Below are 25,489 nucleotides of genomic sequence, written 5' to 3' on the forward strand. Positions count from 1 at the left end.
CACTTAGGAAGTTCCCTCCATTATCTCTTCTGCTCTGTTCAGGCAGTAAATAAAAATGTTTCCCCCCCCTCCCCATGCCAATAAAATAAATCACTCACTTCTTTCTCCCCTTGTACAGACTCACAGCGAGAGGACTGAGCCTGGTTGCTATTCAGCCTTTATATGTCATAAATACAATTTGGAATGGATAATGAGTTCCTGACAAATGCATGTGGATGCATCCTAAACTCTTAACACAAATTGGCAGTTGGGCTCTGAATCATCATAAGGGCAACTTCCCAATTTCTGCAGTACCCAAGTGCCCAAGTGCAACCTCTAACAGCGATCTCTCAGAAACACTGACAGAGAATGACTTCTCTATTTGCCATTAATGATATTTCTAAAACGAAATGGGTTCGAGAATAGGAACTGATGCAGCAGGCTCTGATTTCAAGACGCCTCACAACCTTCCTTGCTGCTCTCCTCTCTCTTTTCTTCCTCTTTGCTTGTATTCCTCCTCAATATTTACAAGTCTTTGCAATTAGAGCCATTGTTTTCTTATGTCAGTGATATTATATTTATTGTTCTTAGGGTAAATACGCTGACAAAATCAAGAATATAATTTCTCCATGTGTATACACACTATGTGGAACAGGCTTATTAAGTGTTGAAGCAATGCTTGTGGCAATACAGTGTACCACCCTTTCTTTCTGGTAAATTCATAAATAATTAGAAATGCCAGTTTTCGTGTATTAGTAGGGACATTGCTAGGTCTGTGCAGAGAGCCCACACCGGTCGTGACAGCCTCCTTGATTTTCTGATCCTGGCAGCAGGATCAGGCATAGATTCATCCCATCAGACATCAGTACTTAACCAAGGTGTCTTTGTTAGGAGCACAGTCACTCCTCAAGTTGGTAGAGGAAGAAAGGCATCTGCATGGTAGATTCAGATCTTCAGTGCACCTTGGTAGGAAGGGATGATCTATACAATGAACAAATAAAAAAAAAAAACTACGGAAGATATGGTGTCCACACTCGTAACTTAGATACCTCAATAAAATCTGGGAGATGAATTCACTGGGGACTGCAGTTGAGAGGAAGGACTCTTTTTTGGTTTTTCTTCAGAATAAAAACATTTGTAGAATTCTGAATAAGACATTTGTTATGTTTGTATTCTAGGACACAAGAATTATTCAGCTGCTTTTTTTAAAAGAAGGATTATGTTAAAGAAGTACCTACCTTCATTTTTATTCTGCACAGAAACAACCTGTAGAATATCAAATACTGAGTAAATGCTCAAGGCAAAATGATATCTATATTTAGCTTGTAAATGGTTTGTTTATGCAAAATGCAGTGATGACTTGAGTGTTACTAAGCCTGCTTTGGCTTAGTACAAAATACAGCATCTGATTCCAGCGTTCGGTTCCTTTCTTTGATATACCCTTGTAATTCAGGAGTGTAATTCACTGGATGAGGTTAATGAGCTTTTCCACCCTAAAATTGGCTCAGCTCTGCCGTCCCCAGGTGGCAGCGTTTGCACTGCAAAGGCACACAGAGCCCAGGCGGTGGCTGGAGGAGAACCAGGGCACCCGGGCGTGGGGTCTGGGCTCGGGGTTATGCTGGGAGGCAGCTGGGCAAAGTCCCATCACTGCCTTCCAAAAACCACTTCCAGCCCTTTTTTATCCAAAAGCGCTTCTAAGAGCCTGTGCAGCTTAAACAAGCATTCCAATAAGGTTCAGAACAAACATGAATTTATGTTAAAACACATCTAGAGTGGGTCTACCCTAGAAACAGACATGAGAATAGTTTCTATTTGCAGAACTGGAAAGAGTGTTGTTCTGAAGAAGTGGCTAAAAGAAGAATGATCACCAAATCCTCTATATTCTACTATACTTATTATTGATCTGCAATGTATGGAAATATAGAATATTCCTCATATCAGGAACATTTGTAAAGATGAAGTATACTTAATTTTATTGAAGGCAGATTTTTTGATATGTCCAATCAATAGAAATAGAATTGTTTTTCTTCCAATATAAAACCTATGGCAAGAAAGTTGCAACATTGGAAATTGGCCCTGCTCCAATTTTTCTCATTAAAATAAAATAATTTAAAAAAAAATCAAAAACCTTTCAAAAAACCAAGGTAATTGTAGTTACTTCTTTTTCAAATTAGATACTTAAATTTCACCATAGTTCTACTGGTTAAATACCACCATCAGTAAAACTGTCCTAAATTTACATTGCTGTAAGACTTCTGTTTTGAATTCCTCTGCATCTTGATACATCTTTAATCTTTCATGACAGTGATAGTTCAGAAACTAGTTAACTCCAACCGAAACTTTTTCATCAGTGAAAAAGCAATGACAATCAGAAATACTCTTTCAAAGATAATATCAAGAGTTTTATTTGTGGAAGTATTACTAAAGATAGATAGACCAAGAAAAAAAAAAAAGAGGTGGTTAAAAATTCTCTCTTCAATGATGTCATTGGAGTCGTTTTATCGGGACTGAAGAAACTGCAGATCTGTAGATTAGTGATAATGAGTGATAATTTTCAGAGAAGTTTCAACATGTTTGTTCCATTCTCTTTAAAATCAGGATTTAAATTTCAATGTCCAAGGAAAGTTAAGAATCTCTGTTAAGTAGGCTTGGTTTCCTCAGGTGGTATTCTGAAACCGAATACCATGGAAAACATGGAGCAGCCTTAACTGCTTGCATGCCTGCTTCAACTTTTTAAATAAAATAAATAAGTGATCTCATGCTGAAATAAAACTGCTGAGATGGCCTTACACTGTTAGCTACGATTTCCCCCTAGAAGCAGATGAAGAAGAAAAGGAATTAAAACATCAGAGGGTTGGTGCTGTCACTGCTTATGTTAATTGGAAGTGATTTGCTGCGGGGCTGTTATAACCTATGTCACCGTAGCAGTAGGCAGAGAATCTGTCCTCTCAGGTACGATGTGAGGAAATGGTACTAGCTAATGAACGTATAAGAAGGGACCTCAGTAAGTCAAAATTGAGTTATTCCAGTGGTAGCAGTCTAAAAGCAGGGCTCTGAAAGAGAGAAAGAGCAAGGAGCAATCCTGTGGGATCAGGTGTGTTGGGAAAAATACAGAGTGTATTTTTAAGGTAGTAGAGAAGAAGAAAGCTGCTGGATTAACTGTGCCAGGAGAGCTTTGGAGTCCTCCTGCCACCCTGAAGGGACCAATAACAAACCTAGGAACGGCAAAAGGCTTTTCAAATCTAAATTTAATATGAGAAAACTCCTAGTGTTCACAAGCTGTGGATAAGTAGTGTCTAGAGGGCTGGCAGTGCTAGTACAGGTGAGGCTGGAGCAGGCTGAGCATCCCCAGGCACCAAATGAGACGCAGACTGAATGAGGAGCAAAAGGGTCAGTTCTGGGCTACGAAAACTGAGCCTTTTCAGGGGCATTTTGAAAAATACAATTGACTGCTATGTGAAAATACATGGACTGGCTGTAAATGCTGAGATGCAGCACCACTGCGAGCAGAAGGCTATAGAAATGGGGAAGAAAAGTTTAGACTTTACAGCTGAGTACTTGGCAGGTTTGCTAGAAAAATAAGATTATGTCTCATTTTCTAATGAATGTGCAGAAAGCTGGAAAATAATTGCCAAGCCTGGTAAGATTAATGAGAGCCTTTGTTGCTACTGTAGGACAGTGTTTGATTTCATTTTAATACAGGAATTAATGCTAGGGAGGTCTGTGCAGGACATAGCTGGAAGACGGAAGGAGAATCTCAGTATAACTTTATGAAGTTTCTAACCCTCACACCTGTAAAGAAAAATAAAAATTAATGTAGAGAAAGATAAAAGTTAATGTAGAAAGCATGAAACCCAAAAGCTAAATACCTGAAAACAAGCAGTAGAACTTGAAAACTGTTATTTTAAAATATCACATATCGTGTATCTAGGGCAATCTCTTGGTGTTAGAGGGTCTGTCTCAGGAAGTTTGGTTGCTCAGGGTTATCTACTGCTTGCTCAGCTGCTATTGCCACTGCTGATGAAATCAAATCAGTCATTTCCTCTCTAGTTACTTTAGACACACCTCACAGACATATTAATTTCTGGACAAATTCTGTATTTGTTACAGACAGGTAGGATATTTAGTGCTTGGGGAGGATTCACAGGAAAAAAGCCTTGTTGTCTCTTCTTACATAAAACTGAGCAAATAAATGTACTGAGATAACAAACCCACAGCACTGGTAACCTACATGCCAGACCCGTCTGTTTTATCACTGAGCTACTATTGTTTGTTTGTGTAGACTGCTAACTCTTTGCTTTTCACATCTTGCTAACATATTCTGCACATTCTGTCAAGCTGAGGTTCTCACCACCACTACCGTGTCACGGGCTGTCTCAGAAGTGAGCTTCAAGGATGTGCCCTGATGAGAAGCCTCGAGAAGGATGCCAGAGTTTTCTGCTTCAGGCTTTGGTACTTAAAGGCAGGAGAAAGCAAAGAAGAAATAAATAAAATGTATTTAGAAATGAGTAGGAAATCTAATAAGGAGCATGTTTACTGCAGCTGAGTGAAAATCTTCATGTCTGCGTGTAACAAACGCAGATTTAATTTATCAAAAATGTTCATACTGGAAGCGGCACAGTCCGTAGCTGGGGGAGGATTATTAACTTCCCTGCCTCTTACCCTCTGAGTGCAGGAATAACATATGCATAGCATGTCAGATGTCTGATTACTATTGGTGAGAGCTGACTAGCTATAAACCAGCCCCAGTTTTCAAGTCAAATTGCTTAACGTGGTGCTGGTCCTGGGCTAGTAGCCCCTAAGCTTGGGCTTATTAGCATGGCACCACAGCTCTCCAGCACCCATCCAGCTCTGCATACAGAGGAGCAGACACATCCCTCTCTGCCTGCCCAGCTACTTCTGTTCTTAAATAATCTCCTACCAGTCACGCTGATTATTTTGCTGTTGTGTGTTACCCTGTCACACATTCTGCTCTGACGCTGGACCCAGGCAGGTGGTTTGACGCTTCCCTACTGTGGACGGCTGCTCTCCCAGCAGGCTGCTTCACGGCCCTTTGTACACCTGGATTAGCCATGTTTTGGGTAGGAGGTGGAGGAGGGAGATATTCTCTGCAGTGGGGGGCAGGGAAGTGTTAAATTTGAGGTACTGGTCATTTATGGGTCAGATCATTTTTTTGGATGAAGGTAGTAAGTGAACTGAAAGTGTGGGCAAATGGGAATTTCAGAGAGTAATTGAGGGTGCAAATAATTTGTGTGGAGAGGCACAAGCATATGAATATAGGGAAAAAAAAGACTGTTATGGCTCTAGCGGAAGGGAGGACAGACAGTTATCTCCATTTGCCTCACAGCATCATCACCGCAGAGACAGACTCCTCCCATGTGCTGGGCTCAGCAGCATCACTCAGCGAGCCCGTGGGAGGTAGCTGCATCACCCCAAGGTGCTCCTTTTCCCAGAGAGCAGGCACATGCTCACACTCCTGCTGGTGCTGACCCAGGGACAACAGCTACCCTGTGTGTTTTGGTTTGTGTTGGTGCTTCTTGCGCCCAACTGAAAAATGAAGGGTCTTGACTGCTAAGCAGAAGGACTCCTTGCCTTTATTGGAAAGAATTCAGCATCCTACAGGCTTTGAGCAATAGAAGATAGCAGAGAAGTGGGAAAGTCCTTGCAGCAGTAGTTACTGGCTGGTCAGGACACCTCAGTGGTGCTCTCCCCTCACGGGGATAAAACGATGGGCCCTATAATGCACCACGGATCCCGACTCTTCCGCTTCAGGTCTGCCAGTTGGAGCAGCCGCTGCATCCACAGCTCCCCACCTGAGGACAAAGTGGGACTGCTGGTGAGTTATGTCTTTGTGCCCTCACTTTTCCTTTCCTTTCCCTTAAGTGGGAGTCCCGGTCTTCTCAGAAGAGCTTCCTCTCACTGTTCTCTTCCGTTCTCTAGACAATAGAGGTTTTCTTCATCCCAGCTAGAAGCCAGCTCTTCTCAGGAACTCCCCTCCATTCCTTGCAGAAGTTCCTCTCCTCCCACTGCCTAGATGGCAAGTTTGTTCTTGAGAGGAAGGGAATGCTGTCACAGCATCCTCCAGAGATGTGTCACAAAATCCCATTTCTGTGGGGTACTCTGTTACGAGCTTTGACTGTAGTCCCTAGCACAAGTACTCCAACAGGTGATTACAGAAGAATTATAACTAAATTCTAGCAGCAACTCTCTCCCCTATTATATCAACTCCCCTATTATATGAACTTGAAGCTCTTCTATATGATTAGTGGTGACCTGCACTACTGTAACTATTAAGCAAATAATACAATTTCTATAGATTATATTTATAAAAAGCTAAAGAAATAGGCACAAAATCTACTGAATCTGTAGGAAAATACAAAATTTTCCATTTTTTTAATGTGTCTTTCATGCTTTTAAATGTGGCTTGTACAAGCATGTTTGTGCATGGCATGGACTAAGTTTTTTTCCAGCTGCCCTGGGTTACTAGTGCTCTGAGTCCAAACATGTAAAATAATCCTCTGTGGATTATTTTTTCCTTTAGAATCTGTCACGTCTCTGGGATTATAGCTGCAGAAGTTCAATATTATCACAGAATTTGGTTGGCAATAGACTGCTTACCCTGGGAACATTCCAGTCTGTTTAGATTTATTTAACCTTATTTCTTTTAATTTAGGAGACAATCATTGGATTCTCGGCATTTTCACTGGCAGTTCTTGGACCGGCTGGATGGTTCCTGTGCCACCTTCCAAGCTATAAAAAGAAATAGAAAACATCCCTTCAAAATAAAAATCTGAAGGCTGCAATAAACTGTAATACTCCTAACTTGGACTCTCTTGAAAAGGAGAACACAGCGGCTTGAGGGACAGTTTAAAACAAAATGATTCGAAAATGAGTTCAGGTTTTACATGTGTCACATTGCTTCTGCAAGAAAAAATCCAAAAGTCCAGAGGCTAACTAAAGTCCCAGCTCACACACTGCCATCAATCAGTGCCGAGGGACAGGTCCCAGGTCAGAAAGCTTCTGCACATAAAATGATGTAGCGATGTAAAATAGTGGCAGGTCTACTCTTCCATCATCTGCTGCAGCTGGACTAGTCTGCATCGACTAGTCTGAATCTGTCCCCAGGCACCGTCCAAATTTTAAACTAAATAAATGGGAGAAAATACAGAAAAAAAATATTATAGTACTTTCATTTATACTCATCTCAGAAAAAAACCCTGAGAGTTTAAGATTATTTTCTTGTAAGTTTATTTTTAATCTTTACATGTGTTCTTTTGGTGTGTTCCCCCACCCAATCTACTTTTCCACTAGAATAAATGTTTTTATGCAGGTCATGATTGTCAGATACTTCAATTTCTTTTCAATTTTTAGATTAAAATCTGTGACATTTGAGAGATTTTCCCATGGTTGCTATTTAAAATGAATGCTATGATAAATACTTTGAAGTCTAGACTATATTTGAAGTAAGTACAATAAATAAATACAACTTGTTCTGTTATGTTACATTTGTTATAAAGGAATATCTCCTAATGATTTCATGTCTGTCTTGCAAAAAAATACAGAATATTAACCTTTTGTTATGCTTAAGTATTAGTAGAATATGCTTTATAATTCCATTAAGTCACTTGTAATGTCAAATATCAAAACAGGTTCTGAAACTAGGACTGTGAATGTGTAAAAGTGTACATTCTTGCTGTACTTCTAAAGTATGATTTTCAAATAAATTGCCTGAGTTCCTTTCAGTCTTCTAACCACAACTGAAATTATCAGAGTGAGAATGGAGACATTCTGACTGTTTAAAGAATGTGGCACTGGCTTATTTTTTTCCCCAAAAAAACCTATAGCTTTGTCCCTGAACTGAACGTCCTGATCTGAAAGCCTGGTTATGTATGTGGAAAGTTTCCACAGATTTTGATGAGTTTAAAAACTATCCAGTGTTTAATATCTGGCTATATATATATATATTTAAAATTTTAGGACCTACTTACCTAAAGGACTATTTAAAATGTAAGTATTTTCATTATTTTTTTTTTTCAGATTTCCAGTCCACTTCAAGTATTTCTTCCTAAAAGTAATATGGATTAGATTTTACAGGTATTTTAAAATACTGCTGTTTTCACGTAGCCCTCTTTACTGGTGGATTGCAAATGGATCTTTGATCCTGTGACTGGAAGCTCTGGGGAATGTGGTGCACAGAAAACCAAGACAAAAAGGAGGGAAGCCAGGTCACTGCAGGCGCCTTTACTGCTGTTAGTGTGGTACGAGTTTTAATAATAAAATTAGCTTTACCAAGACAAGAGTTTTTGTTTTATGGCCTAAACAAGCCAGACTTCAGCCAGGGTTGGGCAGATAAATGCAGCCAGTGGTGCCTGGGGCTCCAGCTCCACCAGCTGTTTTTTCCTCAGGCTTCCTTGCAGCTCCTGAAGCTGTTTGGCCAAAACAGTTGATGAGTTTTGCATTTCAGCAGCAATGACTCGCTGGGTACCACACTGCCAGGGCTCCCTGAGTGGTGCTGAGCTTCACGTGTGGACATCAGAAGAGCCCTTTGCAAAGAAAGGCAAGAGCCACCCTCCTCTAATTCTACAGATGGGGAGGACCAAACGTGAAGCGTCTGCCCAAGATCAGGCAGCAGGTTAGAGGGAGGACGAGGAGGAGGAATCAGACTGTTGGAAGAAGGCTCCCTGCTGTGTTTCTCATTGTATAGCTACATCAATGGTTTGCATTTCTTGCAGATGTGCCAGAGCTGGCTTTAAGCTGGCTACAGGTAAGTATCACAGGTAACACATATATGCCTGAGGGAAGTGGCTTAAGCCTGTCCTTCCATGGAAACGTAAGTAGCAGCCATTCCAGCTAAGACAAAAGGTCTTGTACTGAATTAAACTTTGGAATATTTACATGGTTTGTGGTTATACCTTGAGAAGGAAGGTCTGAATGGCCTCTTTTGCTACGTTGTACATTAATGTGCCAAGGAGAGTTTCCTCTTCTCCATCCGCATCCGCTCCCTCAGGGGCAAAGCACAAGGAGAGCAGCTCAGACTTGTCGCAACAAAGTGGGAGAGTATGCTCTAGATCAGCCCTGTTATCTACCCACGCTCTCCTGGGACTCTAGCAGCAGTCTAGCACTGGTTATGGTGGAGCTCAGTCTCCGCCTTGAGTTTTGGTCAAGGATCCCGAGGTGCTTGGCCAGAAAAAGTCTTAAGAGGGATGAAACCTCTAAAGCCCTTGATGTATCCCTGCTGGGGTGTGGCAGTGCTCAGGAGAGAGCAGGACACAACCTCAGAGGATGCACAAAAGCAAGAAAAACCCTGTCATGGCTTTCCCCAGAAAAGAGCCACTGCTGCCAGAAGCGCCCAGCAGATAATTACAAAGACGGTGATGTCTCTGGGGCCACTGATGACGGTCCCAGATGGAGAGACTTCTTTGGAGATGTGCTGCACAGTGACGGCAGTCAGATGGACTTGTGCTGGCAACCTGGTGTGCTGCAGTACATATTTATGCTAACATACTCATTATAGCTCTGAATAAGTTGAAGGAGAAGTGGCTGGGTGCCTTTCAGCCACTATATTGCCTCCTCACAAGAATGGGTGCCCTGGGTGAGCTCACGCTTAATTTTAGAGACCCAGCAATTCCTTCTCTTGGGTTCCTTATCTTCCATGTTCATGTCTTAGCCTTTGGACCATGATGCTGTGATAGGTTTAAGAAGGCAGGTTTTTTTGATACTTGTTATTCTAATTCCTAAATCATTACTAACACAACGTTGTGCTTTTACTTTAACTGTGTAGGTAGTTAATATCATCAATTCTGCACAAGTCTGAGATTAAAGGTAAGAAAAAAATTCAAGGTATTTTTGGGAGATCTAATTCAGCCAGGGTGATGCTAATTTTCACAAACACCACATGGTACCAGCCACAGATGTTGGGCTTCTTAGAGCTGGTAAAGCCAAACTTTGATTTTATAATGGTCTTAGTACACGCTCATCACGTTTGTGCTAATTCTCTATGCAGGTCACCATTTATTTCTCAAAACTCCACTGCTATGGCAACAAATTAAGTATTTTGTTCACTTAGAGGCTAATGAGATTACTCTAGAAGAGAAATTGAGGACATTTATCAGAGATTTTTTTTTTTTTTACAGTGACAGATACTGACAAATGTAATAATAAAGCTAACATCCACAGTTAATTGAAGTAATTGTCAGAATAAGAGGAAAATTACAGATTTGTAAATACAACCAAATAACCACTGTATTTCCTAATTATTTTTTTCCCCTGAATTCTTAATTATTCTAAATTGGGGAGGGAAAGAACAAATATTAACATCACAAGCTGGCTACTCTATTGGGATCACAGCACCAGCAACGAGACCCAGAACTCTTCACTGCTCAGCCTCTCACTTTACATCAACCCAAGCCAGTGATGACTGAAATGCATTTGTCACATGCCAGATGGCATAACTGGTTGGTGGCTTCAGCCAAGCTTCTGATCACATCATGATCACTTCTGCCATAACTGCCAACATCTATTATTCTATTCTATTCTATTCTATTCTATTCTATTCTATTCTATTCTATTCTATTCTCTACCCTATCCTAATTTCTATCTTATCCTATTTCTATCCTACTACACACCTTCCTTCTTAGAATTCCTGGTTGATTTTTTTTTTCTGTACAAACTGCTGTGTAACAGTAACACCAAAGATAAGATAGGAAGTTCTCCCTTCAATTTTTATGTCTCAGCCCAGAGGTTAAGAATGGATATCTCCTCCTCAGAAGAAATTATTTTCCTGCACAAGACTATCCAAGATGTCAGTAATATTGTACTACTTTTGTGCACAGACATGACTTTTTGTGAGCAAGGAGAGGTGCCTCCTGTTGACTGTCTCTTGGCTGATGCTGGTTAATCCGGGTGTCTGAGCCCTCAGGAATAGCTCCAGAAATCATCCTGGGTCACCATCCCTGGAGGTGTTCAAGGCCAGGCTGGATGGGGCTTTGAGCAACCTGGTCTAGAGAGAGGTGTCTCTGCCCATGGCAAGGAGGTTGGAATTTTAAGGTCCCTTCCACCTCTAACCATTCTATGATTCTATGCTGTAGCATATCTGAGTTGAGCCTAATGGTTCAGTTTAATCGCAGATGGATTTTTTTCCTTAAGGGATTATCTATTTCACCATCATTCATGAAGGTTAATGTTTATAGAGAGCAAAGATTTATGAACAAATTTAATGGGGTCTAACTATTGCTGTGAAATGCACAGGTCTGAGCCTGGGGGACTCCATCTGCTATTTGAATCTGACACGGAGGAGGTCAGTCCCTAGGTAGGTGCTCTTCAGGCGCTCCAGCCCCGTGCCAAGCACCTTGCACCTGGGTTAGGTTAGTCTGGGGTGGTGGTAGATACCCAGAGAGCACCATGTGGGTTGGAAAGTCTGCAGTGTCAGAGAAGCTCACCTTCTCCTGCTGCAGCTCCAGCTGGCTTCTTATGTTCGGCTTTTCTCACTGGGATTACCATTAGTTGGACTCTACTCTCCCTTGCCTCCTTTATTTCATGGCAGAGCCTTCAATTCAGATAGGCCTGTAGTGATTAAAACAAGAGTTTGAGACATTTGAAGCATTTTCCCACATCTGCTGGGTAGGAAATTCTGCTGTGGGGTTCAATATTTCTATCACAATGCAGTTAATGATAAACTCCTGTCAGAAATTGTGAGCAAGTTTCAAAAAATCAGGACAATGGCTTAAAATAAATTAGATTGAAAGTTGGCTGTCTTTATCTCTTTTGTGTTTTTTAATAAAACTTACAAAGCATTTACAAAGCATTTGTTTCTCACGTAGGCATTGAAATCCTCACTTGTTTCAAAGATTGTTTATATTGCATTTGAGTCTTTCAATGTGTCAGGCAAGAATTAACTTTTATTTAAAATTTAAATACAGATTTATGTAATCACCTGACTTGGAAGCTGAGCCTTTGAGGAAAACACGGTAAGAATGTATCAAGAGTTGGTACCAGTGAACATCTCTGTATACAAATGCATACCTGTAAACAGAGACATAGACGCATTTATTTTATATATATGTATACATGCACTTTAATTTCTGAAGAATTTAAGAAATTTTCTGTACATGATTCAAGGTAGGAGAGCTTAGGATTTTGTTTTCAGAAAGGATTACCTTTCTAAAAGTAGATTTGTTAATGCTTGGAGATTAAAAACAAATGAACAGTACTAGATTTTGTGTCTGTTCAGAGTTGAGTACTTGAAAATGTAATTCAAAGTGACAACAGTCACATAGATTGTGAGTTCAGATCTGGACATCTTTTCATTAATTTATTCTTGAATTTTGTTGTAATTGCAATTCACACTGTTATGGCAGACAAAGTTTAGTTAAAAATCAGCAAAAAGCACCAGTATCCTCCCCATTCGTTCCAGAGCTTATCTAGGTCTGCGCAAAACCCAGCGTGGAAAAAAATACAAGAATTAAGTCTCTTCAGTCAGTGAAACAGAGAATGTGGTTTATAACTAATTCCTCTGTAAGAGGTAGATATATTTTGTAGCTCCCTTGAATGTACTTCTTCATCTTAGTATCCAATCACCCAGCTGACTGATTTTCAAGGATCACCTCCTTAAAGCACCAGAATGGTCCATCCCAACATGGAGAAAGCACAGGTCACAGGAGGCTTGCATGGATCAACAAGGTGTTCCTGACAAAAGTCAAATATAAAAAGGAAGTGTACAAGAGGTGAAAGCAGGAGCAGGTGACCTATGAGGAACACGGAAACACCAGCTGAGTGTACTGGGATGGCATTAGGAAAAGCAAGGTCCACCCAGGAATTGAGGTTCTTTCCAATTTCAGTGATTCTATGATTCTTTGTGGAAATGGTTCTTTTTGGTTTTATGCGAGTTGGTATGTAAGTTTTCCATTCCCCATTCATTTATTGTTAAAAATATGTTGCATTAATGACTTGTGGACTTTCAGATGCCTGCAGCTTTTGTGTGTTCCCTTAACTGAGTGCATGCAGAGGTAAAAGCATATGGACATAAACCTTAGCTGCTTAAAAATGTTTCCAGTGGAGCCCTGTATCCGTTTTAGTAGGCAAATTCATGAGGATCTTGCTGAGAAATGGTGACTTCTATTCAGCACACAGCCCTGAGAAATTAATTCCCAGAGTGCCATGTTCCTGTATTTCCTCCTTTATGACATTTTTTCACAATTTAAAGTATGAGTCTCTATACTTATAATAACAAACTAGGCAAATTTATCAAATTGTTTGACCAAATAACAGATGACTTCCAGCAGGATTTATTTGAGGCTTAGGCATTGTTTAGTCATGCAGAAGGACTCAGAAGCAATAAACTGCTTTCCATATACCTGAATTACATGCTGAACTGTACAGGGCCTTGTTCAGTAAATGCAGGCATAGCTGCAATTTTCAAGCACTTAAACCAAAGAAGAAATTTTACATAAGAAATGGAATTCATATTTTCTCAGTGTATTCCTGCTTTATCAACCTGAGTGTTCTTAATAGGCTCACCTCTGCAGTATGGGAACACTTGGTGTATTTTAAAGGATACCTATGGGAGCTCAGTTCCTCTTGGTGCACAGTTCCCTATTGTTCTGTAATGAGCAATAAAGCAGTTCAGATTGATCTGTTGCCTCAACAGACAGAAATTCAAGATAAAGATGAGACCTGCCTTCAACAACTTACTTCAGTGAGGTCTGAAAGCCATTTTTCTATATTTTCATCACTTATGTTCGATGTTGCAAGACCTAAGGGTGGGGGAAGTGGGGCTTGTAGCACGACATGACCTTCCTGGGCACTTCATTAAATTAAATAAATAGAAAAACTTTCACTGGCTTCAGAAGATCGGGTGTCGCATGTCAGTTTCTCATAAAAGACTCAAGTTAAATATTTACTCTTGAATGTTTAAGTGTAAAAGAGTAAACCTAAATGTTCAGGTTGCAACCTATGGGAGCCCAAGAGAAGGAGCAACCACAAATGGGAATGGGCCAGGGCTCTTTGCTTTTGTGAAGTACTGCTCAAGGGAATGGAGGACGAGACTCCTCTCCCAGCTAACTCGTGCCTGTCAGTGCTGATCAGCCCCTCTACAGTCACTGCAGCTTGTTCATCCCAGCCAGGGATAATGGTTTGAGTTGGCTCCACTCTCTCTCTGGGGCTCGCCAGCAGCAGCTCGTGTGGAAAGAACTATGGCCTCACGGAAATGCATTATGAGCTCTATTTTGGACCTAATTAAGTGGTGTTGGAAAAACATTGCACATTCAGTATTTTTAGAAGGTTGCTTTGAGAAAAAAATGCCAACCTGTTAAACGCCAGTGAACAGCCTCTGCCCCTTCACCGCGGCTCCCAGCGTAGAACGTGCATCGCCCCCACGTCACAGCAACAGCGACTCGGACGAGCTGACTCCTGTGACGAGCCATAAAACGTACCTGTTTCCCTCCAGCCCCACAGCAGGGCTCTCTGTGGCTGCCACAGGCCCACATAGCCCACACAGCCCAGCCTTTTGGTGATAGAGTGTTGCAATTGGCTTTTTATCTGTAAACATCAGGGCTCCCATGCCCTGGCTGATAAAATACCACTGGTTCCACGCACATCTCTAAGAAGCTTGAGGATCTGAAAAACTGTTTATGGGAAGTTTCAGAGCAGAGACTCGTAGCTACCTGCTCGTTTCTGAGACCTGGTAAGGCCAAGTCAGGACGCTGGGGAAGCCACACTGGTGAAATAACTTCTCTCACAGCAAATGTGAGAGCGAAAAAACCTTACGAGGAAAGGCTCAAAGAGCTGGGGCTCTTTAGCCTGGAGAAGACTGAGGGGAGACCTCATCTATGTTTACAAATACTTAAAGGGTGGGTTGAAGGATGGTGGAGCTGGACTCTTTTCAGTGGTTTCCAGCTATAGGACGAGGGGCAATGGGCACAAGCTGGAACATGGGAAGTTCCATTCAAATACAAGGAAAAACTTTCTGGTGAGGGTGACAGAGCCCTGGAACAGGCTGACCAGGGAGGTCCTGGAGTCCTCTTCTCTGGAGATTTTCAAGACCCTCCTGGATGTAGTCCTGAGTGATGTGCTCTGGGCAACCCTGCTTTGGCAGGGGAGTTGGAGTAGATGATCTCTAGAGGTCCCTTCCAGCTCTGACAATTCCATGATTCCGTGAAATGAGTAGTGATTTAAGTTATATTGTTATTCCTGTGCTCCCACCATGACTGGTCTTTCCATCCCACCTTCCTTTTGCACTGCCAGCGCCCGGGGCAGTAACCACAGCTGTGAGCTGGTAACAGAGAGGGGACCTTCGGGCCGAGCCTAGCCCTCATCTCTTGGGCGAGGGCAGGTAATGTCGGGATGCTGGGCACACCACGGGAACAAGCGGGGACACCGGGCCGGAGGCACCCCACTGAGATACGGCGAGGGAGCCCGGGGGAGAAGCGGCGAAATAAGCATTCCCCTCTCAAGCTGGAACGGGGGGAGCTCAGCAGCCTCTGGCGGCGCGGGGAGAAGGACCCTTCAGGGCCGCCCCCCCTCAGGACCTTCCCCCGCCTCACCCCCTGCCAGGCCGCCCCCGCCAGACGCGCTTTCCCTTTAAGCGCCGGCTCCCGCCCTTCCCCGCCCGCCGCTCGCCGGCCCCGCAGCCCTGCGGCAGCGGCACCGCTGCTGAGACGAAGCGCCCGCCGCCGCCTCCTCCTCCTCCTTCACCGCCGCCGTTGTGCGGCTGAGGGGCAGAGCGCGGGGCGGCAGCATGTCCACCAAGGCGGAGCAGTGTGAGTGGCGGGGCCGGGCGGGCGGCTGGAGGGAGCGGGGTGGAGGGCGGGGGGGGACACCTTGCCGGCGGTGGCCCTGCCTTGCTGCCGGTCGCCCCGGCGGGGTAGCGCCGCCCGGCCTCCTGCAGCGCGAAGTGCCGGCCGCGCAGCAGCCGGTGGAAGGGGATGGGGATGGGGATGGCGGGGGAGGGGGGCTGCCTTCGTTCTGGCTCTTTCTGTCTCGGGCGCCGCCGAGCGCCTGGTGGCGGCGGCTCTGGGAGCACGACGGGGAGCCCGGCTGCCGGGGTGGCTCTGCTGGGGGTTGGTGCAGCGGCAGCGCCGGGGGGGGTTAGGGGATGAAATGCGGGTGAAGATGGAAAGCACCGGCTTGGCCGGGAAGGGGCCAGCCTGCCTCGTCTGTGCCCTGTCCCAAAGGATGTACCCACCTGGGGGAGACCAGAGGTGACCCGCGCCTTGCCGTCTTGGAGGTGTTCTTGCCGTGAGAGAGAGGGAGAAGGGGGATGTGCTGTCGCCCTCGCTTGTGCTGCTCGCTGTTTGGGTGAATGCAGACCTGGTGTTACCATCTTGCCTTGTCTGCCCACACGCCTGCCAGCTGCTGTCCCAGAGCATCCCTGCAGGACCCCATCCATGCCCCTGCCCAGCCCCTGGCCTGCCTCCTGCCAGCCACGGACCTCCTGACCACCTCGTTGGCTCCATCCGACTGGGGTGAAATCAGATGACATTGTGGCGGTTGGGCCATCAGCAGCTGGGCCAGGCCAGCGATCCCCCCTCTTGTTACTGCTGGTAACAACTAGTGCATTGGCAAGAGCTTGTCTCCCTTATCAGAGCTATTTTCTCTCCTGATACAGTGTTGTTGTTGTCAGCCAGGCAGTCTGTGACCAGAAGGTTGGACTGATGTCTGTCACGATGACATGATGTGATCTGACACTTCAGGTGCTGAGACTTGTGGTCTCCTTCCTCCAGGTCACTGGGAAGGATCCTTGTATTTATATATGCTGGTGCTGAACTCATCTAAGGAAAAGAATACTTGCCTTTTTTTTTTTTTTTTTTACTTTAGGTTTTACTGCTTATTTACAGTGATGGATGATGTTGCTGCTAAAATATTACGTGGTTGCTAATTTATTGCTGTGGGGATGCACTTCTGGCCTCATAAGTAGAGACACAGTGTTCTGACCGTGCAACAGTCCTGAAGTGTGCAGTGTTTGGATCTGTACTGCTCTGTTCTTTCTGCCTTCCTTACCCCCTGCCTGAGTTCTGTAGTTGTTTCTTCCTTCTTGTGATACTTATATATTAATTATGCTTTTTTTCACACTGGCATGTAGCAGAATTTCTGCTGCCTTTTGTCCCAACCCTGCCTTTGGCGTTTTCTTCCTTTTCTGTTCTGCCCTCTGTGTTCCTCCATTCCTAATGCTTTTGGTCTGCTCTGTTTGAGCTTCTCTTTCATATTTTCTCCTTAGCTGTTTTTTCTTTTCATCCCCTTGTACTGTTCAAGACACTGCATCTTGGTCTGCCATGTCCCTGTTGCTCTCTATTTCAAGATTTATTTGGGGTCCAGGTCTCAGATCTTTCTGCCTCCTAAAGTTCTCTTTCGTGATGCTCCAGGTAGAGTATTCCGTTGATGGACATATTCTGTGCTTTTTAACCTACCGAATGTATTTTGTTTACCAAGGCTGCTTCCCTGACTAGTTCTTATGGCTTTAGCAAATGTCTTTTATCTCTACGTAACTTCAAGATTTCCTCACCTGCAATTTTTAACAAATGGTGGTGCACTCAGACAAGGATTGTATTGATGTGCGTACATCACTGTCAGGCAAACCTTCAAACCCCAGCTGGTGCTGCTGTCGTTTCTGCACTCATTGACCAACAGGCGAGAATGTCCCGGGAAGGAGTCACAAGTCATAATGAATCTCAGCTTACCGAGCACAGCAGCAGAACACTACGAATGAGGAAAGACTGATCACGACAGAAGAGCAAAAAGGCGCTGGTCTAAACCTGAATCTGTGGCCACCCCACAGCTCTTTAGCAGGTTGTATGAACAACAGGTAAAATGGTGGCAATCTGGGAAACCATCTTGAGAAGCCTCCCTTTTTTTGTGATGTGTCTTGAATCTCATACTGTAGGTATTCACAGTGACTTTCATCATTTGATTCATCACGGTATACCTGAGGTGTTCTGTTATATTCAAATACAATTAGTTCTTTTTCACCTTAAATAGCAGTGACTGGTCTTTAAGTAACATCCTGGCAACACCTGATACCCACTCTGTTCTTCTCCAGGACAGTGCAGCAACCAAGGCTGCCTACAAAGACTTCTACTGGTTTCATTCTTGAATCAGTCAATGCTTACAAGGGGTCTAGGGAGTTTAGTTAGGCCCGTGGAGGGCCAAGAGAGGTACCTAGCAAAACAACTTTTTTTAAAAATATATTTTATATAATGACCCTATGACAATGGCTAAGTACTTCCACAGAGTGACATCGCTTTTTGAAGTGTATCTCTGGATGCTCAGAAAGTCAGAAAATTGGGTCATTCACACCCTTCTGTATCTTGAAAGATGGCAGAGTTTTGCTCTGGGGCTTTCCCTCAGAAGGTTCTTTGTGTTCTGGGAGGCCGTGCTGAAATTGACAGGGTTCTTGGAAACTGACTAAGAGGGAAAGTTAAAACCTTTAGCCTAAAGCTAATGTCAATATTTAGGCTTTATAAATACATTTTCTGTTTTGGTATTTTGCCAGATACAATTGCATGACAATACTGATTAATAGAAATAAAAATATTTCCTTCTTTATATAAAAAAGTGATTTTAGATATGCTATAGCCCTTATTGAAAGTAAGTAGCTGTACAGTGGCAGACAGTTCTCCCAAGTCTCTAGACCTGAATTTGGATGTCATCTTTGGCACTTTTTAAATCCAATTCACTTACAGATATTTGTCAGTGAACCATGGCAGCCACAGTAAACTATGCATCTTGCTGTGAATTGTTCTTTTTAGGCCACTGTGAAATGAGGAAATGAGGTCTGTTTTCTTTGCAAATATGCCTGGCTTCATTTTTTTTTTTTTTCCCTGGCAAGAGAAAGTCGTGTCACAAAATACATTTATGATGTCATTTCCTTTCTTAGTTTCTATAGGGGTCTTCATGGCAGTGGGGAAAAAAAAAAAGAAGTCTCTATCTTTAAATAGTCTAGTAAATTGACCTGCAAATCTGGGACTAAAACACAGAATAGTGGGCAGAAAGAAAGAAGTGTGGGGCAAGGAGGGGAAAACATATCTTGGGATCGCTAAAATGAACTTCTGTAACCTGGAGTGAAACACGTCATGACCAAATGTTGCTACCCCAGTGGTTTTGGGGGTGTGTAGGAAGGTGGTTGTGGCTGGGCTCACCGAGCCAGGGAGAACCTCCTGCAGAGCACAGCTCATGGGCGTCAGGCCCATGTGGTGGCCTGAAAGGCTCTGACCCTGCTCCCAGCTATTCTGAGGCAACCCGAGTCCATGCGACAAAAATTCTACTTTCAGTTTTTTGTGGGGCGGAGGGAAGAAGTAGTGATTGATTTTAATTATCCATTAACGTCACCTTAAAATAAATTTGTGAAGTAAAACACGTAAAAGTGAGGAAATGCAATTAAAGTTGCTTATGCATCCTTAGTTTATTACTTGCATTTTAACTTGCTGTTTTCCTGTAGACCCCTGGCCTGTTCAGTCACATGAAGGCTTCTGCCTGCTTCTCCCTGTGATGAAGCACAGTGAGAGTGATACCATGAGGGAGACTTTTGTCTGTAGGAGCTCCACTTGCTGCAGAAATGGGGAGGGTCTGGTCAGTACAGCACGAAACAGGAGAAAGGATGATTGTGATGAGGGCAGTTGAGCACTGAAAGACTGGATTTCTTGTCATGCAGTTCACACAGACAGTGTTCTTCACTTGATTATTTGAGTGTTCCTCCTTTTACGGGTAACTGACTTGAAATTGTCAAACCATGTCTGTTGCGTGATAGCACTCACAGGTGCTTTTGCTTGTCCAGTACCCACTACCATTTCTGGCAAAATGGCTCTCAGCGTCTCGAGCTGGGCCTCCAACAGCAGTTGCAGACACTTTGTTCTTACTGTCTGTCCTTCATTTCTGTCCATTTTTCTGCAATATGGATACAGTGCCACCTCTTCCCATTCAACTTGTCAATGATACAGAGAAAAAATCAGAACGTTGGTGAAATGTTCAGAGGCAGCAGCAGTGAGAGGTATAGGGATGTCTCTTAGGAAGTTAGTTCCTTTCTGTTCAAGGAGGACTTAATGGTATTCATTCCTTAATAAATGCTATTTGACGATGAGAATAAAGCAAAGTATTGACTGATTGCTTGTTTAAGAAGCATGATTTATCTTCCACACTGAAGGAGCCCTGAGGGGAGTATATTTTGGTGTAGTGAAAGACTGCCATAATCCGTACGCTCAAGGGCTGAAGTTGTTCAGAAGCATCTCCCCTTTTAACTGCCTATTAGACAGTCTCAGTGCACTTCAGACATGATGAAGAGTTCCTGGCCAGCTCTGCTTTCATTGAGGCTGTGTGAGCACCGTTCAGAGCGGTGCTAGGAACTGCTGCTGGGCAGCCTCGCTGGAAGCACAGTTGAGCTGATGCAGCTTCTCGGGAACTGCTGGGCAGCCTCGCTGGAAGCACAGTTGAGCTGATGCAGCTCCTCTGCCGCAGGCAGCGCGCTCTCCCTCTCCTTATCAGCAGAGCTGATGAGTCTGAGCAGAGCAAAAAAAGAGTTGAGAGTGTGCTCAGGTGTCTCTGTGTGAGGCTGTTGTGTGCCACGCAGGCAATGTAAGGCATTGCAGCTATGGTCAGTAATCCCTTTTCTCCAATACTGAACAAGGATCTCTATTAAAAAGTAAACCGCTGTTATTTCTAAAACAACAAAAAAAAATGGTTTCAGTAAAGGTGTAGAGCTCCTTCTGCTCTTTGAAATGTCCTCACCTGCTTGATCAGACTTAATAAGGCACTTAAATAAACTACAGATCTTTTCATATCTTTAGCTCATTGCATGAAGGAAATGTATGGCCTGAAGTAAATCACATAAGCTCTCTCTCTGTCTTAGCTTTTATCTCTGTTTTGGCCATGGAAATACTTATCTGTCTCACATGGACCCCCTGTGATCCAGTGACTCATTCATTTTGAATGAATCTTGAGATCCTTGGAGACATGGAAGAAGTGCAGATTTTTTTTTTAATTGGTAATTTGTTTTTTTTTTTAAATTTCCTAGCACTAAGTTGGCCTGACAGATGCAGCCATTCATTTCTGTGCCTTCCCCTTGGCACTTTTGTGCTGTTGAGTTCAATTTATTCAGTCAAATAGAAGGAATGGAGAGACTTTTTTGGGTTTTTTTACAGTTTAATTCTTAAAAAAAACCCCAATCAATCAGAAATGGTAGGAACAGATGTGATTCCGTCAAAGTCTGCAAGAAACCTAAATGAAAGTTTCTGTGTTTGTTTTTTGTCTTTTATGTAGTTGCTTCCAAAATCCGTTACCTTCAGGAATACCACAACCGGGTTCTCCACAACATTTATCCTGTGCCCTCTGGAACTGACATTGCAAATACTCTGAAATACTTTTCTCAGACGTTATTGAGGTAAGTTTTAACTAATGCTCTTGAAGAAAAAAGAGCTAAAGAATTGTGGGGGGTGTTGATTGACTTTGAATTGGTTGCAAGATTTAATGGGTCAATGCTCAGCCAAAAGGAGTCAGAGCATAATTTAAGAAAAGAATGTTATGAATGAATCTCTTCAGTGGCTGTTGCCCAATTTGCCCAGTTGAGCTGCTTATTGAGTGGCTGATTCTAAAATAAACTTGGTTGATTACACATTTGCTTGGCCCTCCTAAGACTTAGCTGAGTGCACAAACATGCTGAACTTGTGAAGAAAGGAGTTTGTGACCTATAGAGCTTTAGATGTGTATACTCATGACCTCCTTGGCAGTCCTGGTGCCTCAGGATCCTAGAGCAATGAGCCAGACGAGCAGAGCTAGGTTCTTTCTGTGCCATTGTTCAGCTGGCCATCAGGATTGGGTTCTGGTTCAGTCCCTTTATAATAATGTGAATAGACACAAAGTTTGCATACAAATCTGGATTTGGATGGCAACAGCAGGTCATAATCGTTCTGCCCTGGCGTTTTGATTTAGACAGTACTTAGTAAAAATATGGAGTACAAAATACCATATGATTACAGAAGACATTTTGATTAGGAAATGGTACCTCTTGTCTTGCTAAAAAGATACGAAAAATTGTGAGACTTAATTAGAAATGACATACATTCCACAGTGCTACCTGGTGGATTTGTATTTTCAAACTGTTTTTAAAGTGGCTTTTGACAGTGAAGAGGTATTTTTTTTTTTGTCTGCTCAGGTTTTGGCTGGCACTAGTTTTCGCATCCAGAAAAATGCAGTTAAAGCTGCATTTCTATGCATAGCTTCCTGATTTATACCTGGAAAGATGGTCTCTGCTGTCAGCAGCTCATTTGGAAATACAGCTATTTGCCTTATTTGATGAGGAAACATTAACAAAATACCATTAACCCATATATTTGTACACACACCCCTGTGACGTATACAAGTTGAGAAGCAAGAATTTAAACTTGAAAGAATGACTAGTTCATTCTAACATTCATTTAAAGCACATAAGATGTATCAAATTCTTGACCCTGTTTATAAGGAAGATAGATACATAGACAGAAATGCTCATTATCAGTGGAACACCTGTTCACTGCAAACTTAAAAACCTCTGTTTACTTTTGAAAGTTTCAAGAGTAGAATTGCTTGACCACTGTGAAATTTGTTTCCTCCATCATTTAGAGTGTTTATGAAACTTAGGGCAACCAGTAGGTCTGTTTTTTTAAGATTAATAAATTATACCTTATTAATTGCAGTGGTGGGAAAAAATGTTTAAACAGTCACTAAAGATACCACTGAAATGTGTGTCTGTTACCACATCAGGCTGTTTTGATGGATTATTTGCACAACACACATAAACACACTTAAAGCACATGTAAGTATAAATGTGACAAAATGGCCTCTGCTTAAAAGCTGTGGGCCTTTAAGCTGTTAAAGCAATAAAGTTGGACTTGATTCTTAACACTTTCTCTCATAGCTGTGACTACCAAGTGCTATAATGAGATCCATAACTTTTTGGGCAGAAGTCCATTGGGACAAGATGGATTTAGAATTTGCTGCTTAAAGAAAGTGTCTTTATACAACCCTGTTGTCTTCATCTTTCTAAACAGTATAGCTGACATGTCCTGTGACAAATTCTTCATGTTCCAAGAGTAGTGATGTTTCTGGGCTTACTGAAAAAACTTTATACTTAGTGACTCTGAGAGCAGATCAGAAATCGGGGCAGCAGTTGCACAGTTGAGCAACTCCATTTCTTTATTTCATGTTCAGAATGGGACTGAACCAAAATCCTGCTGTTGGTAATGCTGAACCTCATGGGGCAGAAGTGATACTCGTATCTGACACGCAGGTCTACACAAATGGCTTTGTCCTTCATGATCTGGGATCCGATCAGCCTCAGAGCTAAAAGGGCACCAGAAACTGAAGACAGGACTTGGATCTAAATTTAAGTGGGCTGTGAGCAAGGTCAAATCCATGTTCTAAATCCCTGTAACTGGGGAATTTGAACTGTCGGTCAAAGCCCGAGTGCTATGATTGAACCAGTATAATTTTATACATTTGCTAATACTAAGAAAGAAGCTGGATAAAAAGGCAAAACAAAACACACCCTGTATTTAGTGTGGCAGATGGAAAGAAGGAAACTCCCACCTACTGTGTGCAGATCTCTGCAAGATTTGCCCTAAAACTAAACAGACTGGTTAAGAATGTTTCTGAAGAACCTGTTCAGAAATTTCTTTGAATATTCTGCATGCTGAGTCTTCTTTCTGCCTCCTACACTGAGACTCCATTGTGCAAGGTTTAGCATCAATAATAGAAGTACATGGTGGAGAATAATCTTTCTAGCTTGAGACAGAATTTATGCAATGAATTTGGGCTGCTGGGAGAATATGAATCAAACAGTAACAAAAAATGCCCATTGATTTCTGGAGATTTTGGGTTTGGTTTTCAGAATACGTTTCTTGTGATCATCTACTATTTTAAAATAACTTTTAAAAATATTTCCCAGTTTGATGCGTGCTCTCCTTGCAGCTGAATTATTTTAGGACAAACATTTCTTGATGAACATATGTAGTCATAGGAATAATGGAGGAACAGTGATTAGTCAGAGAAATTCCATACGATGACTGTTTTTTAAGGTGTAGCTTTTACTGTTTATTATACTTTTTACCCTTTTGTGGTATAGACACATTGACTGTGTTCTTTTCAGTGGGGCACGCCCACTGTTTCCGATCACATTCATACCTGGTGTCATTCTGCTAGCTATAGTTGGATCGCACAAGGGATTAATTTGCTCCTTTGCTCTGTACATAGCCTCAATAAATCACAGGCTCAGGGGTGGGGGGAACTGATGTGGAATGGCTGAAAAAATTAAATTCCTTATTTCTATGAACAAGCATCACATAAAATCACCATACACAATGCATAGCACATTGATTCATTTAGTTCTTCCTTAATTTTCTCTTTGGGCAAAAGCATTTCTTTACATTACAGCATGAATTTGTTTCATGCCCTGCTCATTTTCAGTATTTTCTCCCTCATTTGAGGAATGATCTAAGACTTAATAAACATTTTGCAGAACAGCTCATTCTTTTGCATTTTCTTGGAGAAAATTCTCCATATGTATTTCTAAGTAAAATGTTTTACATGAGGAATCGTTATAAATTCCCAGTGGCTGATTAATGGTCAAGCTTGTTTTACTGCCTTGGTGAGATGGAATTCTCTTGTAGGCATTTTAGGAAACCTTTCCTGGAAGGCAGTAGTTTTGTGATAGGTTTGCAGCAAAGATGTACAAATCTTGAAAGAAGCCCTGATAGCTTTGTCACTTGTCACGGAGCAAGTTCAGTGTGGAGTTATGATCTGTACACTCCAGATCTCAGCACTTGGTTTGAGCAGAAAGAGGAGAAAACAGCAACCATTGTATCTTGGTCCTAGGGGACTACCTAGATTTTACATTCTGACACTTCTATTTATTGCTTTTAAAAAATACGAGTTGGGCAAAAGCCTGGGTCTGGAAGTTAGTTGTTTTTTGTTTCCTAAATTTGGTGTGGTTGCAGCTGGAATTTAGATACGGCCTCATTGCTGTTCCTGAAGTGAACAGAAGGATGCCCTGATCAAGATACAAGATGGTGTGCTTTGGCCTGTAATCCATAGATGGGCCATAGCTCATATTAAAAGGAAGGGAAGCCTATAGTGTAAGCTCTCCAGTGTCACTGTCTTACACTTTCCAAATCAAGGATTAATTAATACAGTAATATCCTTTCTGGAAATAAGTGTGCTTGAAGTGATATGTTGGCAAGTAAAGGGATGGGTAATTTGTATCATCTTTTGGTAGACAGGGAAGGGATATAATTTAGTACCTTCATATCTCTAAACATGAGCTGCAAAGTATGGCAAATGAACATCAAGCAAATTAAAAGGAATCAGCACTCTCATCCTTTGTTTTTAAATTCATACTAGGTCTTAGGTGATTTTCTGATATGATTTCATAAACACTGTCATAACAGTCACCACGTTTTACTGGACATTGGGTAACAGAAACCAAAATAATCTGCCAAATATGTAAGGCACAATAAAAAAGGAAAAAAGATAAAATATGTAATTTCTTAAAACG

General features: G+C 42.3%; 1 protein-coding gene and 1 long non-coding RNA gene across 8 annotated transcripts in view; both read left to right on the plus strand.

Moving 5' to 3' along the window:
- Positions 1-3,134: 3,134 nt before the first annotated feature.
- On the plus strand, positions 3,135-7,730 carry LOC106897076. The gene is made up of 2 exons (XR_001413713.1): positions 3,135-5,815; positions 6,653-7,730. It is a non-coding gene; the product is annotated as an uncharacterized LOC106897076 (long non-coding RNA).
- Positions 7,731-15,603: 7,873 nt separating this feature from the next.
- UNC79 (unc-79 homolog (C. elegans)) overlaps positions 15,604-25,489 on the plus strand; it is a 108,295-nt gene continuing 98,409 nt past the window's right edge. For all 7 annotated transcript variants that reach the window (XM_014957642.1, XM_014957644.1, XM_014957645.1 and 4 more), the window contains exons 1-2: positions 15,604-15,734; positions 21,223-21,343. In XM_014957642.1, the coding sequence (XP_014813128.1) occupies positions 15,713-15,734; positions 21,223-21,343 (143 nt within the window). In that variant the 5' untranslated portion in view covers positions 15,604-15,712. The remainder of the gene's footprint in view (positions 15,735-21,222; positions 21,344-25,489) is intronic.

Source organism: Calidris pugnax, unplaced genomic scaffold, assembly GCF_001431845.1.
Source record: "Calidris pugnax isolate Ruff unplaced genomic scaffold, ASM143184v1 scaffold211, whole genome shotgun sequence".
NCBI lineage: Eukaryota > Metazoa > Chordata > Aves > Charadriiformes > Scolopacidae > Calidris > Calidris pugnax.